The 16,418-nt window shown below is 39.5% G+C and overlaps 1 protein-coding gene across 1 annotated transcript; it reads right to left on the minus strand.

Moving 5' to 3' along the window:
- Positions 1-1,972: 1,972 nt before the first annotated feature.
- LOC116510280 (phospholipase A2-like) lies at positions 1,973-9,410 on the minus strand. The gene is made up of 4 exons (XM_032219771.1): positions 9,371-9,410; positions 4,587-4,752; positions 4,096-4,202; positions 1,973-2,124 (listed from the first exon to the last, which is right to left on the minus strand). The coding sequence occupies exons 1-4, from the start codon at positions 9,408-9,410 to the stop codon at positions 1,973-1,975; spliced, it is 465 nt and encodes a 154-aa protein (XP_032075662.1).
- Positions 9,411-16,418: the final 7,008 nt, after the last annotated feature.

Below are 16,418 nucleotides of genomic sequence, written 5' to 3' on the forward strand. Positions count from 1 at the left end.
CATAGGTTAGGGGCCTCAGGGACGATCTCTGCCCCCCCACTAACACCGACTGCGACCTGTCCGAGAGATAGGAGGAGAACCACTGCAAGACAGTGCCGCCCACCCCTATCTCCCGCAGTCGTCGCAGAAGGATACCATGATCGATGGTATCGAAAGCCGCTGAGAGGTCCAGGAGAACTAGGATGGAAGCATGGCCTCCATCCCTAGCTCTCCAGAGATCATCAGTCAATGCGACCAAAGCGGTTTCTGTGCTGTAACCGGGTCTGAAGCCAGACTGGAAGGGGTCAAGATAGTTAGCTTCCTCCAAGGTACGCTGAAGCTGGAGAGCCACCACCTTCTCAACAACCTTCCCTACAAAGGGGAGGTTGGAGACTGGACGATAGTTATTAAGGACAGCTGGATCCAGAGACGGCTTCTTCAGGAGGGGTCTCACCACCGCTGTCTTAAGCGCGGTGGGAAAGTACCCCTCCCGAAGAGAAGCGGTAACAACCGCCTGGATCCAGCCTCGTGTCACCTCACTGCTGTTGGCAACCAGCCAGGAGGGACACGGGTCCAGTATGCAGGTGGAGGCACTCACAGCTCGCATAGCCTTGTCCACATCCCCAGAGGCAACTTCCTGAAACTCAACCCAGAGATGGTTTGCCAAGTTTTCTCCTTGTGTCTCGGCTGGATCTACTGGGGTGGAGTCCAGGTCCGCTCGAAACCGGGCAACTTTGTCCGCCAAGAACTGGACATACTCCTCAGCCTTACCCTGTAAGGAGTCCCCCGTCTCCCTCCTATTTAGGAGGGAGCGGGTTATCCTAAACAGGGCGGCTGGGCGGGACTCGGCGGACGCTACCAAGGAGGCAATGTATGTTCTTTTTGTTGTTCTTAAGGTCCGAATATACTCCTTGGTGCATGCTGTCAAAAGTGCCCGTTTCGACTCGGACCTATCGGACCTCCACGAGTGCTCTAGGTGTCTCCTCCGGCGCTTTACCTCCCGGAGCTCCTCAGTAAACCAAGGAGGCCTCCGGGGGCCGCTGACCCGGAGGGGCCGTAGCGGCCCAATCCGGTCTAGAGACTCCGAAGCTGCCGAGTGCCAGGCAGCGACGAGGGTCTCCGCCGAACTGTGGGCGAGGGTATCAGGAATAACCCCAAGCTCCGTCTGGAACCTAACAGGATCCATCAGTCGCTTGGGGCGGAACCAGCTGGTCGGTTCCTCCTCCCTACGGTGGGGGTTTGGCCTCCGGAAGTCTAGCCTCAGTAGGTATGTCACAGTAAGGATTTTAGCTAAGTACATAGAAAATAAAAATTGATCCTAGTGTTATTATGTCAGTCAGTCAGTCAGTCAGTCTGTCTGTCTGTCTGTCAGGGTTCCGAGTGAACTCGAGAGCAAGCAAGGAGTGCTTTGTGAGTTGGCACAGTCATATGAACAGTGCTGGATGTCAGCTACTGAAGGGCTGAACTGACATCAGTTTCTGTCATTCATATGGGTTAACAGGACTACAGAAACTTTAAAAATCTATAATGGCAGATATACCTAATAGTTGTAGAGATTAATTTGTTTTGAATCAGCATCCTGCTGCTTTTGTTTGTGACAGATACTTTGGTGAAAATTATCATTCCTGATCATTTGATTAGGTTGGCTAGGGATCTGTAGTTAAAAAGATTGTGAAGGTACCACATTGCACCTGGCTATTTTGTCAGCCTCCTGTAGATCTGTTTAGTTTCTAGTGAGCCTTCTTAAATTTACTGTACAAAACCATATCCCAGGGAAAATGAATCGTTCACTAATAAGAAAGCACTATTCTCTGCTGCCATCAACTGGTTGTTTAGATATTTGCAGAATTCCAAAATATGATTCATAATTTCAGGAGTTGGAAAAGTGTAAAAGATCAGGAAGCCTGTAGCCTTTAGGTAGAAAAACCTGGAAATAAAGATCCTAATATTAAAAAAAAATCAACAGTTTTAAATTGATTATTATAAAAATCTATTAATGCTTATAGCCACATGAAGGATATATCTGGCCACAAAGATTATTTGGCCAGAAGATGTAACGCTTATTGAATGGGGCAAATCTCCAACATCGAGCTCCTTCTTTGTCGCACTGGCAAATTATGTTTTGACATCTATCTAGAACAGCATCTGAAAAAAAGGAATTAAGAAAATACTACTGCTGGTTATGTTGAAGTAGAGCACAAAAACAAAATAGTCCTCCTTAACTATGAAACTGGCATTTATTAAGATATATAATCTTAAAAGATAAAGGATTGTTCTGTTTCAAACTTTTTTGAACACCTCAAAATGCGTAAAATGATATTCATACTGCTTAAAGGCCATTTTGGACATTTAAAAAAAACAAAATTCATGATTGGGAATTAAAGCTTTGCCTGGATTTAACGTGTGCATTAACCCACTATATCTTACAATTGCAAAATATGTATCAATGTATATGTTAAAACAATGCACTGTATACTCCAGGTCCATTTTTATTTATTAAGTCCTATGTCACACATCCTCTTTTCAAACAAATATTTTTCTAGTCCTTTCTGTGAAAAGTCATTCCGGAGAGCAGTGTCTCAGCAACACGTGCCTCTCCAGAAATCTAAACTTCTGAGTAATATGAAGTATGAAAAAGAAAACACCTCTTTCACTAAGTGGGCAAAGGATTGTAACTCTTGCTGCTCTTCTGTACTTTGATTTTTAAGAAATCCACAGTCATGAATGATGGTATAGTGGTATATATGGTATAGCAATATTGCAGCTAACTCTGCCCACAGCCAGGAGTTTGATCCTGACCAGCTCAAAGTTGACTCAGCCTTCCATACTTCCGAGATCAGAAAAATGAGGACACAGATTGTTAGGAGCAATTTGCTGACATAGTAATCCTCTCAGAGAGTGCTAGGTGCCTCAGTGGCTAAGACAATAAGCATGTCAATCAGAAAGGTCGGCAGTTCAGCTATTTGAATCCCTAATACAGGTCTCCTGCGTGGGCAGGGGGTTGGACTAGATGACCTCCAAGGTCTCTTCCAACTCTCTTACTGTTTACTTAGTTGTTTACTGCTATAAAGCACTTTGGAGCAGCTGATAAATCTAAGTGCTATTGCTATTATGGTGGTTGAGAATCAAGATTTGCCCTTTAGGTTGAGAAGTGTCCAAGAGCAAGGACCACAGTAGGCAGGGCATTGGAAAGGGATGGGGTTTTGCAGAGGTTTCAGGACTGGTTTATTTTTGAAAAGTTCTGTTCAGCCTATTTTTAAGTGTAATCTACAATTTAAATATGTCATAAACCTCAGAGAAACAACACTGTATCACTATTTTAGCCATCATAGTCAAGTAGTGGCTACAATGAATGGCCTGCATCCCTAAAATCACTGGATTTTGCCCACCTGTTTTATGAATTGCAGCAATTCAACACTGTTTATATATTTTACATATTTACATATTAAGATTTCTTCCAAAACGTTACCCTTCCATCTTCAAACATCACAGATCTTGGAAAATTGACAACATGCTACAAACAGCTTGAGTAAAAGTACATGGCATTAAGTTAGCACAAGACACTAACAGTATATTCAATATTCAATACAGCCATTTTTTTCACCACTAGACTCTACAAAAAGATTGAAACTCCTTTAAGTTAAGGTCATAAGTATAAACTTTCCAGCCCAGTAGTGTGGCCTAAAAAGACTGGCATGTCCCAGCAGCATGCTGAGCAAAATGGAAAAAAAACAAAATGATACTCTGGCTAGGCATAGGATAGCAGTATAATGCTATTGTTGGTCAAATCTCATTTGATGAATTAATTAAAATATCCAATATCAAAATCAATATCCTTTCAGAATCACTTTTAATCCAAGAAACATTTAATCCAATTACTATTACATTGTTTTTTATAAGCTGAATCCTCAGGCAAGTATGAGAAATTGTGTTAGTATTAAAGTTTTTTAAAACAGTCTGCTTAGAACAGTGTTGTGAATATTCCAAGATCTCTGAGAAAACCAACAGGATTTTCTGAAATTAAAGCTGAATGTTTCACCTCTAGAACATCTATTATGTATTTGTGCCTCTCTAAGATCAGATAAAAAAAATAATGACATTCAGGTTGTACCTTACCGCATATCACAGTATTGTTCTGACAAGTCCACTTATATCTGTCTGTTATGGGGTGACAGCCTTGTCGTTGTGCAAAGTCATAACAGCAGTCATGTCTATGGCAGCACCTTTCAGCAACAGAGACTGATTAATATCATTGATGTGAACCCTGATCATCAAGCAGTATGTGGGGCACTGTGAAACTCTCATCTCTAGATCATAATGCTTTACAGCCCTCTCTAAGCATTTTTACATCATATTGCCCCCAACAATCTGGTCCTCATTTTATCGACCTCGGAAGGATGGAAAGCTGAGTCAACTTTAAGCCGGTCAGGATCCAATTGCTGGCAGTCAGCAGAATTAGACTGCAATACAGCTTTCTAATCATTGTGCCACCACAGCTCTTAAAATAAAGCTGACTTCATTAAAATGTATTAAATAGAGTGGGATTAATTCAATTGAAGAAAGTAATGGAAATATGAACTTAATAGAGAAAGGTGTACAGTACATACCAATCTGTTTCATCCGTAGGCCATCCGCTTCCCCCTGAACCACAATAGCATCCATAATTTATATAGGCCAAAGGAAATCGCCTTGTACCACATTTTAGGGTTTCATATAATTCAATGAGTCCTCTTTTTTTCACAAAGTGTTTTTTTCCAAGAACACCATTCCATACTGCAAAGGCAGAAATTAAGATTTTACTACATTGAAGTAGCACCATCCAATAGTTGCTTTATCTCTTTTTATACAATCTGCATCTGCATTAATATATACATTATATTCTGTTTGGCTGAAGTGTTGGGCAGCTGTTAGAAAGAAGGGGGAGTTTAGATTAAGCTTTGGGTTGGTATTACCCCTCTCACGTCTGAGGTTGTCTTAACCTCAGTTATTTAACATAGCATTTAACTATAAATCAAAGTAAGTATTGTGGTATTTTAAATAATCTACTTGAAATAGTACTAAATGTGAAGCAACAAGAGAAAAGACATTTTAGAAGTAGAAAAGGAGAATACTATGGAAGTCCCAATCAACTTCTTGTGTCATCCCCAACTTCCACTGGCTTATGGTCCCCATCAGATATCATGGGGAAATGAAGCTTTCAGAAAATAAATAACCCATCTTTGTCCTCAATATTGCTCAAATCTGCATACAGAAAGTTGCAACATTGCTATTTTGGAGGAACCAACTTCTTACTTCCCATGCAATAGCTTTCAACAAACTCCCTTCCTACATTGGATGATTAAAGATGAACAGAGCTTTCAAGGCACTCCTTATATAGTCTATATGAGTATACTGTTTATCTCACAACATTTGCTATGAACTGTGTGTATTGATTTTAAATCTGCACAGGTGTCAAGAAATATGAAAATTAAAACCATGTTAGGAGTGCATCAAATCAATGGAAAACCCAACAAAGTAGAAAGGGCAAGCTTTCAACTTCCTGATTTGAATATAATTCTTTGCTGTTATCTTGGGCACATTTTCAAGACAAAAACAAAACTCCAAACTGAAGAACTGTTTTACAATTGACTTGATTTTGTTTCCCAGGACATTATTTGACTATCAAATATGCATATATGAAAATACAATATTATATTTTTATTACACAGTATTCAACCATAATTTTAAAACTAAAGACAAATATGTGGTTTTTGTTGTAAAAAGAAGATAAAAAACTTAGCAGCCATTGCAACCACTGAATCATAATAAGCGGGTATATGCTTATACAGAAACAGTCTACTTCTACTTAAAGCATGGGTCTTCCAACCCCTGGTCCGTGGATCGGCACCAGGCCACAGCCTGCCAGAAACTGGGCTGCACAAGCCACATCTGCAGGATGCAGGCAGCACGTGAAACTATGCCCCTCCAGTCCATGGAAAAACCTCTCCCCATGGAATAGGTCTCTGGTGCCCAAAAGGTTGGGGACCATTGATTTAAAGGCATGATATTAAAGCATTAAAACTTTAAAGCATATAAATATGCATTGTAGAATTGCTCAAAAGTCATAGGAAAAAACATCTATTTCACGGATAGAAAAATACGTTTGTGTGTGTAGAATCTTAAACCCCTAGAAAAATCTTCTAATTTATTTTTCATTAAAATGTTTTTATTTTCCATTTTTCATTTTCATACAGTCACATATATACTGTGCATAGCCGGGGCCATACAACATTAAACAATAATCACAGCAATTCCTCTTGTCAACAATACCCCCCAAAATAGAAACCCAATATACCTCTTCCACTCTCCATACACCTCTTTCTTCCGCCCCCCTCCAACTTTCTATCTTCCCTCCTTCATTCCCCTCTACCCTACTTCCCCTCCCCCTCTACCACTCCTCTCTCCCAGTCCACTCCCTCCCTTCCTTCTCACCCTCCCTCCCATCCTCTCTCCCGCCCCCTCTCCCCCTCTTTCTTCTATCCCACTCCTCCTCCCCTTGGTGTATTTCTACTATATGTCAATGTATTCAGCTTGTCCTATTTTTACAGAGAAATTAAAGAGAAACAGTATACATGTGAAATCGCATTACATTGAAATCTAACACATAGTATATATCCCCCCAACACCCCACCTCCCTCCCCCCCCGACTTCCCAGAGCCCGTACACGGTATAGATTTTTAACAAACACAGTCTAAAATATATTGAGACAAAAGAAATTAAAAAAAGAGGTTAGTAACATCTCTACATTGATCTTAGCTTCTTCATGTTACACTAGCTTTGAACAGTTTAAATCATTCCTGATCTTAAGCATAGGCTATCTGGAATTTCTTAGTCCCGTATTTGTTTTGTATATAATCAATCCATTTTTTCCAGTCTCATAGGAAAGTCATAGGGAAAAAAATCTATTTCACGGATAGAAAAATACGTTTGTGTGTGTAGAATCTTAAACCCCTAGAAAAATCTTCTAATTTATTAAAAGAACTATATTTACATTAAGATAGGCAAAGTGATAAATTATTAGTACTGAATTCAGTCTGTGAATATTTATATATTTCAAATCACAGATTTTGGCCTCCAAAGAATTAAAAAGGAAATAAGGCAAAATTTCATTATTTTACTGATTCCTGCCACCCATCAATCAGTTCAATTAAGTATCATTTCAGAAAAGTATCACATTTTAAACACTTATCGTAAGTGCAGTTTCACAGGTGACTATTGTATTACAGTATGTATTTGGCAAGACAGTTTTGCTGAAACCTTAGAAGTTTAAGAATGTACAGAAGTCCTCATGTTTTCTTTTACCTGAAAAGATTAATAGTCTCTTTTTTTAAAAAAATCTGAAATTTTGTTGGGCTATCTGGGAATCTGAGCTTTCTTAACTCTGGAGTTTGGACAGATGTATTTTAAAGTGCATTAATTAGGGATCTTTGGATAATTTAAAATACATTGTGGTAATGTTCTTTTATTTTTTATTATTAAACTTGTATGTCACATGTTCCCTGAGAAAACTTTAGTTATCTTATAATCATTCAATTAAAATTCAATATAAAACATTAAAACAATAAGTAGGGACCTTAAATTTAAAATTCATTTAAAATAAAGTTAACCAGTTTGGAGAGGGAAGGAGCAAAGTGGGCATGGGGAGGAGATGGGTAATATACCTAATTCATTAGCCACTTCCAAAATTGCACACCACCATTCGGGCTTCAGGCCAGTTGGCACAGCTATGTCTTCAAGGCCTTTCAGAAGGCCAAAAGGGTGAGTGTGAATCTCACCTCAGGGTGCATGATGTTCCATAGGGTGGCAGTCACGACAAAAAAAATGTTCTTCTTCTGGACCCTTCCACAAAAAAAATCCTTCATTGATAGGGCTCACAGTATCCCCCTTCTGCTAGTACAGAAGGGTGGACTAATCCCACCAGTGTGAGCCAGTTTCTCAGGTAGCCTGGACTCATGCCATGAAGGGCTTTAAAAGTGATAACCAACGCTTCAAATTGGATTAAAAGCAAATTGGCAACCACTGCAGCTTGTGGATTAGCAGTGTAAAATGAACCAACTTAGGGCCCCCAAGAAGTGCTCATGCAGCTGTATTCTGCACCAGCTGAAGGTCCCAGATATTTTTCAAGGGTAGCCCCATGTAGAGTGCATTTCCGCAATCTGAGTGTGAAATGATCAGGACTTGAATGATTGAGTGCAGAGACTCTCAATCCAGCAAAGGGCACAACTTGTACGCTACACAGAGTTTTGCAACAGGCCTCTTAGGCACAATTGCCAGCTGCTCATTGAGCAGGAGTCATGAGCCCAGGAGAACCACCAGATTGTGCATCAGGTTTGTCTGGGGCAGTGCAACCTTATTGAGAATTAAAGATGTTAAAAGTCCCAGAACCAGAAGCTCCATGTCTTACAGGGTTTATTAATGCACGTGCAAGTTTTACTGTTATTTTTTTTTAATCAACAAACTTTTTCTGCTGACATTTGTTCACTTCACAGCCTACACATGAAAGTAAGAGCCGAGGTGGCGCAGTGGTTAGGGTGCAGTACTGCAAGCCACTTTAGCTAACTGTGATCTGCAGTTCAGCGGTTCAAATCTCACCGGCTCAAGGTCGACTCAGCCTTCCATCCTTCCGAGGTGGGTGAAATGAGGACCCGGACTGTGGGGGCAAGTTGCTGACTCAATTTGCTAAAAAATTTGTAAACCGCTTAGAGAGGGCTGAAAGCCCTATGAAGTGGTATATAAGTCTAATAAATAAATAAATAAATAAAATAAACCTTTCTAAAGAAACATCACTGCAGGAGGATTGAAAAAAAAGGTAAAGTGATATTTAAAAAGTCACAAACACATGCACAAAAAAGTGGAAGAGATATTCAGCTATGAGAATTGTTATTTGCCTTTGTGCAATCTTCAAGTAACAAGTCTTTACCTCAGTTTGCAAGTTTTCACTATTATAATTTTTTTAAAAATGTACATATTCAGTGTGGGATTCAAGTAATTTAACCACCGGTTCTCTGCCCTAATGATTTCTTCCAACAACCAGTTTTCCAAACTGCTCAGAAAGTTAACAACCGGTTCACCTGAAGTGGTGTGAACTGGCTGAATCCCACCACTGTACATATTTCCTTACTATTTAAATGCTCAAACAAGTTATTATGACATGAAGTGTTTTGGGGGGTAAGGACAATATGAAAAAATGTACTTACTCACCTATCCATGTCTTTCTTGCTTCTCTTGAATTTAACAGCAATTTAAGACTCATGTAATGCATTGTCAGCGTTAAGTGAGGAAAACAGAAGGTGAAAAGGATTGGCATTTCAGGCCAGCATCAACCATCAATTGCACTCACAATTGCACTCACCTGCCTGAAACAGCAGCAGTGTCACCAGCTGGCGTTCCATGTGGAGATCAACTCTGTATGACCCCACTCTGGCTGCAACACCTACAGTCTGTTTAGAGTAGACTCTCCCTGTATGTTCTGCTGTCAAATTGAGTGAAGCAATGGGTGTGTCTAAACAGTCTTACTGGATGCTCCTTTATAGTCTCCAAACTAAATATATGATTCTGTAAATTTCAAACACTTTCTAAAAGAGATCATTATTCAGAGGCTTATGGAAGGACAGTTCTCTGATGCCAGGGCTTCTATTTGCAGATTGTTCCTTTCATCAAATCTTGCTAAAAGGGAATCTGATTGAATCTGCTGGACAGGTTGACATATTACAACCACAAACCTGGGGTTCTTTTGCTTGCAATCCCCAACTGCACCATTTGTTTCACAGCTCTTAGTGTTAAAAGACTTAATTTACAAGCAACACTTAATTAATTAATGTGTAACATGTAATGGCAGCATTTAAGTTAAAGAACTATTAAAATAAAAATCTTTTGTTTTAATGCTTGAGATTTTAGCAAGCTGCTTAAAGTGAAAAAATGTAGTTCAAAATCTATTTTTAAATATTAATTCAAAATTACTGGCGTTCTCTATATGCCTAGGGGCTCCTTGAAACATCTGATTTTTGTTTGGGATTTTCCTTCCTCCATGATAGTCATTTTGTGAAAGAACAAGCTCTCTCCCATCATAGACATCATGAAGATCCATATGAGTGAATGTTCCAGTCTCTCTCTCCTGCAACGAGGCTGACAATGTATTCTTCCTTGGAGCCAGCTATTTCTAATCCATGAGGTTTAATATTCTTCAGGAAGAATTATTAATTAATTTATTGTTTAAATGAGATGTATGGTATTGAATTGTTTCTTCAATTCTGCCAAAATGAAAAAAAATCAGTATAATTTGGAGGAACAAAATATATATTCCAAGCATTGCACAGGCTTAAGGCAACCACTTCGCCCCTTAAAATCTTTATTTTTCAACATTAAAAAACCCTAAAAAAGTAAGCACCACTCGGTTCAAGGGTGTTCTTGGAGCCCAAAGAGATCCTGGGATCCACTAACTCCTGTTCTGTTCTTCAACTTAATATTTCCTGCAATATAATCCTTGTCACCATATTACTTTGAGAGTGCTTAGCTCTTTTTCTTATTTGGCCACAAATTAAAATTACCTTAAGTTTTTAAAGGCCCATTAGTGCCTTCTATTAATTACTAAGTAACCTTTCAGGGTATTTAAATATGCTGTGAAATTTTGTTTTAGTTTAAATCATCTCCAAAAATCTTGGAATGATACCTTCTTAACCCTCCTTTTCAGTGGAGGTTTACTTGTATTTCACTGCCAAGAGACATGTTGTTCTGAAGTCTCTGTACCAGTTGGCTACACTGTATACCCAGGGCTCACCTGACCATGATAACTTATACAGAATTGAATCTCAATATCAAATAGTAGACTTCAATAATGTGATTTTCCGTACTATGATTACAGGTATTTCAAAATTAAATCTCAAAGGGAGTGGATCATTCTATCTATCTAAATTTTAAAAGAAAAACTAACAGATAAATTTATCTCTTGCAATGGAGTGTATCATAATGTGTTTAAGATTATCACCTCAGAATTAATGGCTACATTTGATTTATTTTAGGTACAAACTGTACAATTGTCCAGAAATTGCAATGATCCGGAATATAAAAATATCTATCCAGAAGTTATATATTTCTTGCTGTGAGCAAAAGCCACAAGGCAAAAAACAGTCAGTTTGTCTAGTGGTTAAGGTACCAGGATAGAAACTGGGAGACTATTGAGTTCTAGTTCCACCTTAAACCTGAAAGCTGCTTGGATGATTGGGACACTCACTCTCTCTCAGTCCAACCCGCCTTGCAGGGTTGTTGTTGTGGAGAAAATAATAAAGATGGGATAAAAAAATCTAAAATAAAAAGCCACATTCAAGTGCAATATAAAACAACAAAGATAAGTTAGTAGGAAAACAACACCCAGTCTTCCATCTCTTTAGAGTAGCTAATTTAAACAATGACTTTGTATAAAATATAACAGTGAAGTTATATCTCAGTTACTCAACAAAGAGACACACTAATACATTAAGTATTACTAAGTATACATTTTCTCCAAGGCAGAAAGAAAATTGACTTAAACAGCTGTAAAAAACATACATCCTTGAATTAAAAAATCATTTTCTAAAATTGGGGTGGGGGGGGGGAGTAAATTTACCCAGAAGCTCCAATCTGCATTCCAGTTGTCTGGAGATGTGAGCTGCATTTTCTCAGCGCAAACATTAAGATTCTCTTCTTTATCCACCAGTGTTTGACTGATGAGGCCATGACATGCTTCATGAAGGGCCTGGTGAACGAGGAATATAATTGGTATTTTAATGAGGTAAAGATAAAAATCCATAACTCCTAAATAAAATAAAGAGGATCAAAGAATAGTAACAAATCATTCCATCTACCACATCATCCAATAAAACCGATGAAGCTTCCAGAATAGGAAGCGAAATGTCTTGTTTTTCCCCTCAAAAATCATCCAGTTGCCTTTTCAAAATAAAAACTTTTGATATAACTATGACCTTGATAACTGAGAATCTTCATAGACATTTTGATCAAAGAATAAGCATCCTTTTATCCCTTGGTTAGAGCATTTAATAAGTTTTTCAACTCTGGTTTAATACATTTTATTATTCTTTTATATAATCAACAATCTACTAAGTTCCGTTTTTTAATTGTTTTCTGCAATTGTTTATCTTCAATTTTATTTTTATTTTTTGGTACACATTGAAAGGTTTTGGTAGTTTATGGTGTTATCAGTTTAAAAGATGAAATAACCACCTGGAGAAATGTTTTATTTCTAGACTCCATGTTATTTTGGACAAGCCAAAGTTGAAAGGGTGTGTGGGCATATAATAGATTTACATCCCAAAGAAAGAAGAGCTTTTACATTTACTAGTGAAGTTTCCAAAACCTTTAGAATCAAGGAATTCTTCCCATTCCCCATCTGATAGATGACAGAAAATCTGCCCTTTTTAAAATATATGCCGTTTTCTTCCGTTTCTAATGCTCCGCACTCAGAAGGGAGGGGGTGAATGAGAGCCGAGGCCCAGGCCGACGGGACGAGGAAAGTTTTGGCGATCCTAGCCAGTGCCGGGAAAAGCGATCGAGAAGCAACTTTCTGCCTTTTTCTTTTAGGTCTCCACCACTTTTTCAGCCACCGTCGCCGGGAGACGGAAAGGCAGCAGAGGGCAGAGGGCGGCTGAGCAGACAGACTTTCCACCTGGCATCCCCAAAGACCTTCAATTGTTTTTATTGTAGGCTAAACTTTCGACCCAGCTGCCCATAAAAAGATGGAGGGGGGGAGGGGGGGAAGGGGGAAAATGCCGCGCCTCTTACCGTGGAGAAGGATGCGAGCCGCAAGCGGACCCGAGCGCCATTCGCTCGCAACGCTTCCCTCCCCGCGGCTTAAAGGGCCAGCAGCACCCAAGCAAAGCGACCACGCATGAGCTCTCTGGGCCGAAGACCAGAGGGGAGCACAACTGCTCGGAAAATGATCTGGAGAGAAGGTCCTGCGTGAGATGGGCGAATTTAATAAATATTGTCACTGAGACTGAGCAAACCGTAGAATTGAAATCAATCTGGAAGCTCCCCCTTTTTTATTTTGAAAAAGCAGGGAACATAGGTATACTTTTCTTATTCATACCCAGTTTTTGAAAAATATTGTTCAAATTTTTATGCGCACACCGAACCGGCAGTAATGCTGGGAGCAACCCACTCCTGATCTAATAATGAACTTTTTTTTGCATTTTATTGGGTTGTATAGCAATTTAAATTTTCCTTCACACTTCACTTAAGTATAGTTAACCAAACAATTGTTTACTCGACCCATTTACCATCAGTTGTTGTATTTTGGGGGAAGGGAGATGGGTTGTTCTGCTCTGGATAGTTTATGAACTATTTGGTTCCAGATGAAATCCATGGTTTTTTTCCCCTGAGGATCTGGTGGCCCATTCAACTGAGACCTTAGTTTTGATCTGGAATGGGCAGCGGACAAAGATATGCCTATATTAGGGATTTCATTGTGGTGACAAGTCCAGAAAAACCTATTTTTCCATTTTCACTGTACTCATAGATATCCATCCAGCTATATTTTTACAGTGACTCATTCATTAGTATGGAGGGATGGGTCACAGGACTATCTTGTAGATATCTGTGAAGAATATCCTAGGTACCTGGTGAGTTAAATCATGTAAATTAAATTGGTTGCTGGTAAGCCACTAGGCAATTCATGATGTGATTACTCTACGTGGCATTCATTAAGAAATGTTGTCTGATCAGTTCGCAGAAATGTACCTTTATTGTTGCAGTATCTACCCTCAAGAACTGGAATGGGTTGACCAGCCTCTACCTTTTTTTCCTACAAGCAAGCTTAAATATCAAAATTGGACTATGGATGGCTCCTTTGGGGAGGAGAGCGTGTGGCACATGTCATGGGTTGTTCTCTCTAGGTTAAGAGATTTGCTCCCTCAATGATTTTCATATATTGTTTCCATTGTTCTCTTCTCAGAAGTGCATAGAGTTGGACAGCTTGGACAGTTGGACAAATATGATTTATAAATACTTTCCCTGAAAACAAATTTAGCAGAGCATTTCAAAAACCACTTCCTTAATTAGTGTTAAATACTAATTATTCATTGCTATAGTATATTCTTCATACAGAATCTTAAAATAGAAAACAGTAATTAAATACTGTATATATTTTTACTTGCAGTATTTTTCTGCCCTCATTTTGTTCTCATTCTTCAGGGGTTTTCCTTCCCCTTCTATGAATGCATTATGGCTAAAATATATTTATAAAAAAGCTGATATTCACAGTTTTATTTTAAAAAGTGTTGCCAGAAGTTTCTCGTGATAAGACTCCGTAAATTAATTGAATTTAATAAATATACATCTAGGCTTGGAATATTGGCACTTGTTCAAAAGGAGAAAATAAGGTGATAAAAATGAACGTTTCCTGTAAATAAAGAGCTTCTTTTACCTATTATATTGACATAAATTCCAAACTAACCATAGGTTCATATGCACTAATTCACATTTTCTGAATTCCTATGTGAGAGCTTCTGTGTGTTCAACTGATCATAGCAGCCCAGTATGTCGACTTTAAAATAAGCCATGTCTGCTAGTCATTTCTTTGAAAAGTGCTGTGACCTCCGCAAGAATGGCAAAAGCTACAAGTTTCCACAGGTGAGACAATAAGCTCAATAAGTGAGAAACAAGTGAATCAAGGACATAATAAAGTGGGATTTGCTGTATCTTAAGTAGCTCTCCTCAAACTGCGCGCTTCAAAAGTATAGGAACTACAACTCCCAGAATTACCTTTCAGAGTGAGACCCGGAATTTTTTGGCCGTTGCCATCACAACCTGGCTGAAGAAAGGGAGAGGGGCTGGGCCGCTTGTTTGGGAATGCCTGGACTGGTAGTTCAGCAGAAGGTCGGAGCTAACAGTCTAACGGGAAGGCTCCCCAGCGGCTTATATACGCAGCGCTGCAATGTTGTTTGAAGGCTCTGGACCTCAGTAGCTGTCACGGGCAATCCGAAGACGCTTGGTCAGGCACCTTGAGTTCAGGGTAGTCCTCTGAGACCCTGGTCGCCAGAAGATGGCGCTGTTACATCAACACAATAAGACTGCGTATTACAATAGGACTGCGTATCCACCAAGTGGCACTTGGTGATAGAAACACGCGCCTCACGCAGCTGCCTTCGTAACAAGCGCACTGAGTTTCCTCTCGCTGGAAAGTTTTATATCGGCCCCATTCAGCGAAGGGCTCATTCTGAGCAACCAGGATTATAGCTTAGTTCAAGTAGTTACTAGGACCAAGAAATATCTGGACAACTGCAGAGTTCTTTTTTTTAACCAAAAAGGAATGGAATACTTTCCCTAAATCTCCGCAATATTTCACAGGTTTTAAAGTATTCACAAAGCAATCATACACAGTAATACGGGCAGAGGATTAAGGTTGACCCTCATCTAAAGTCTTGGAAGAGGAAATGATAACTTAGACACAATAGTGTCTTACACAGCTCAGACAGCACTTTTTTATTGTTAATATTTTGTAGTTGAGTTGTGTATCCCTGGACCTGAACATAGCAGCACAGTTAATGTTTTCCTGTTTTTGAAATATATTAAATATTTTCACTAGAAAGCAATGTTTATTCCTAAGTAATATGCCTAAAAAGGCAGAGGCAGGCCTTTTTTGTAAAGGTGCCCAAAAAACACTATGGATGGGTCAGTGAAGTCACTAGCAATCACATCTGACTCTGGAGAGGCTTTGCTAAGAATTGCAAAATAAGAACCTGTCACTGCAATTTTTTTAAAAAAATGTTATGATAAACTACATCAATTTATGGCCTCCTGGAAAGGCCCAGAATGCTCATGAAGTTGTTTGGCTGCAGTCATTGTCATCTGCTGCTCCCTGGTATATGCAAGGGAGTGATTAGTGATTCTTTCCTTAATGGATTTTAATCTTGATGTCTACTATCATCAATTGTAACTGAGTTCACCCCAAACATTTGTAGGCCAAATTATGGGTGGTAAGTTAGTAGCCTACTATATTGTGAAAGCTCAACTACTGTGGTTGGTTTGTGGTTCAGTGTGATAACAACTCAATTAGATTAATTCAATAGATCATGATTCAATCATGAGCCAGGTTCATAACATAGCTAATTAGTTCATGATAAACGCCACATTAAAAATGCCATATTCAAAGCAATGTCAAACCCAAGGCCTAGGGGCCCAATTCAGCCCACGCGGTGCTTACATCTGGCCCACGGGGCTGCCCTGGAAACAGCGAAGGACTGGCCCATGGTGCCTCTGCCAGCGAAAACAAAGCTTGAGAGGGCAGCACGCAGCCCTACCAAGCTCTGTTTTTGCTGGCAGAGGTTTGCAGGAGGCCATCGCAGCTGAAAATGAAGCTCGGGAGCCTGTTTTCATTGGCAGAGCATTTGGACCTCCACAGGCATCCT

Source organism: Thamnophis elegans, chromosome 6, assembly GCF_009769535.1.
Source record: "Thamnophis elegans isolate rThaEle1 chromosome 6, rThaEle1.pri, whole genome shotgun sequence".
Lineage (NCBI taxonomy): Eukaryota > Metazoa > Chordata > Lepidosauria > Squamata > Colubridae > Thamnophis > Thamnophis elegans.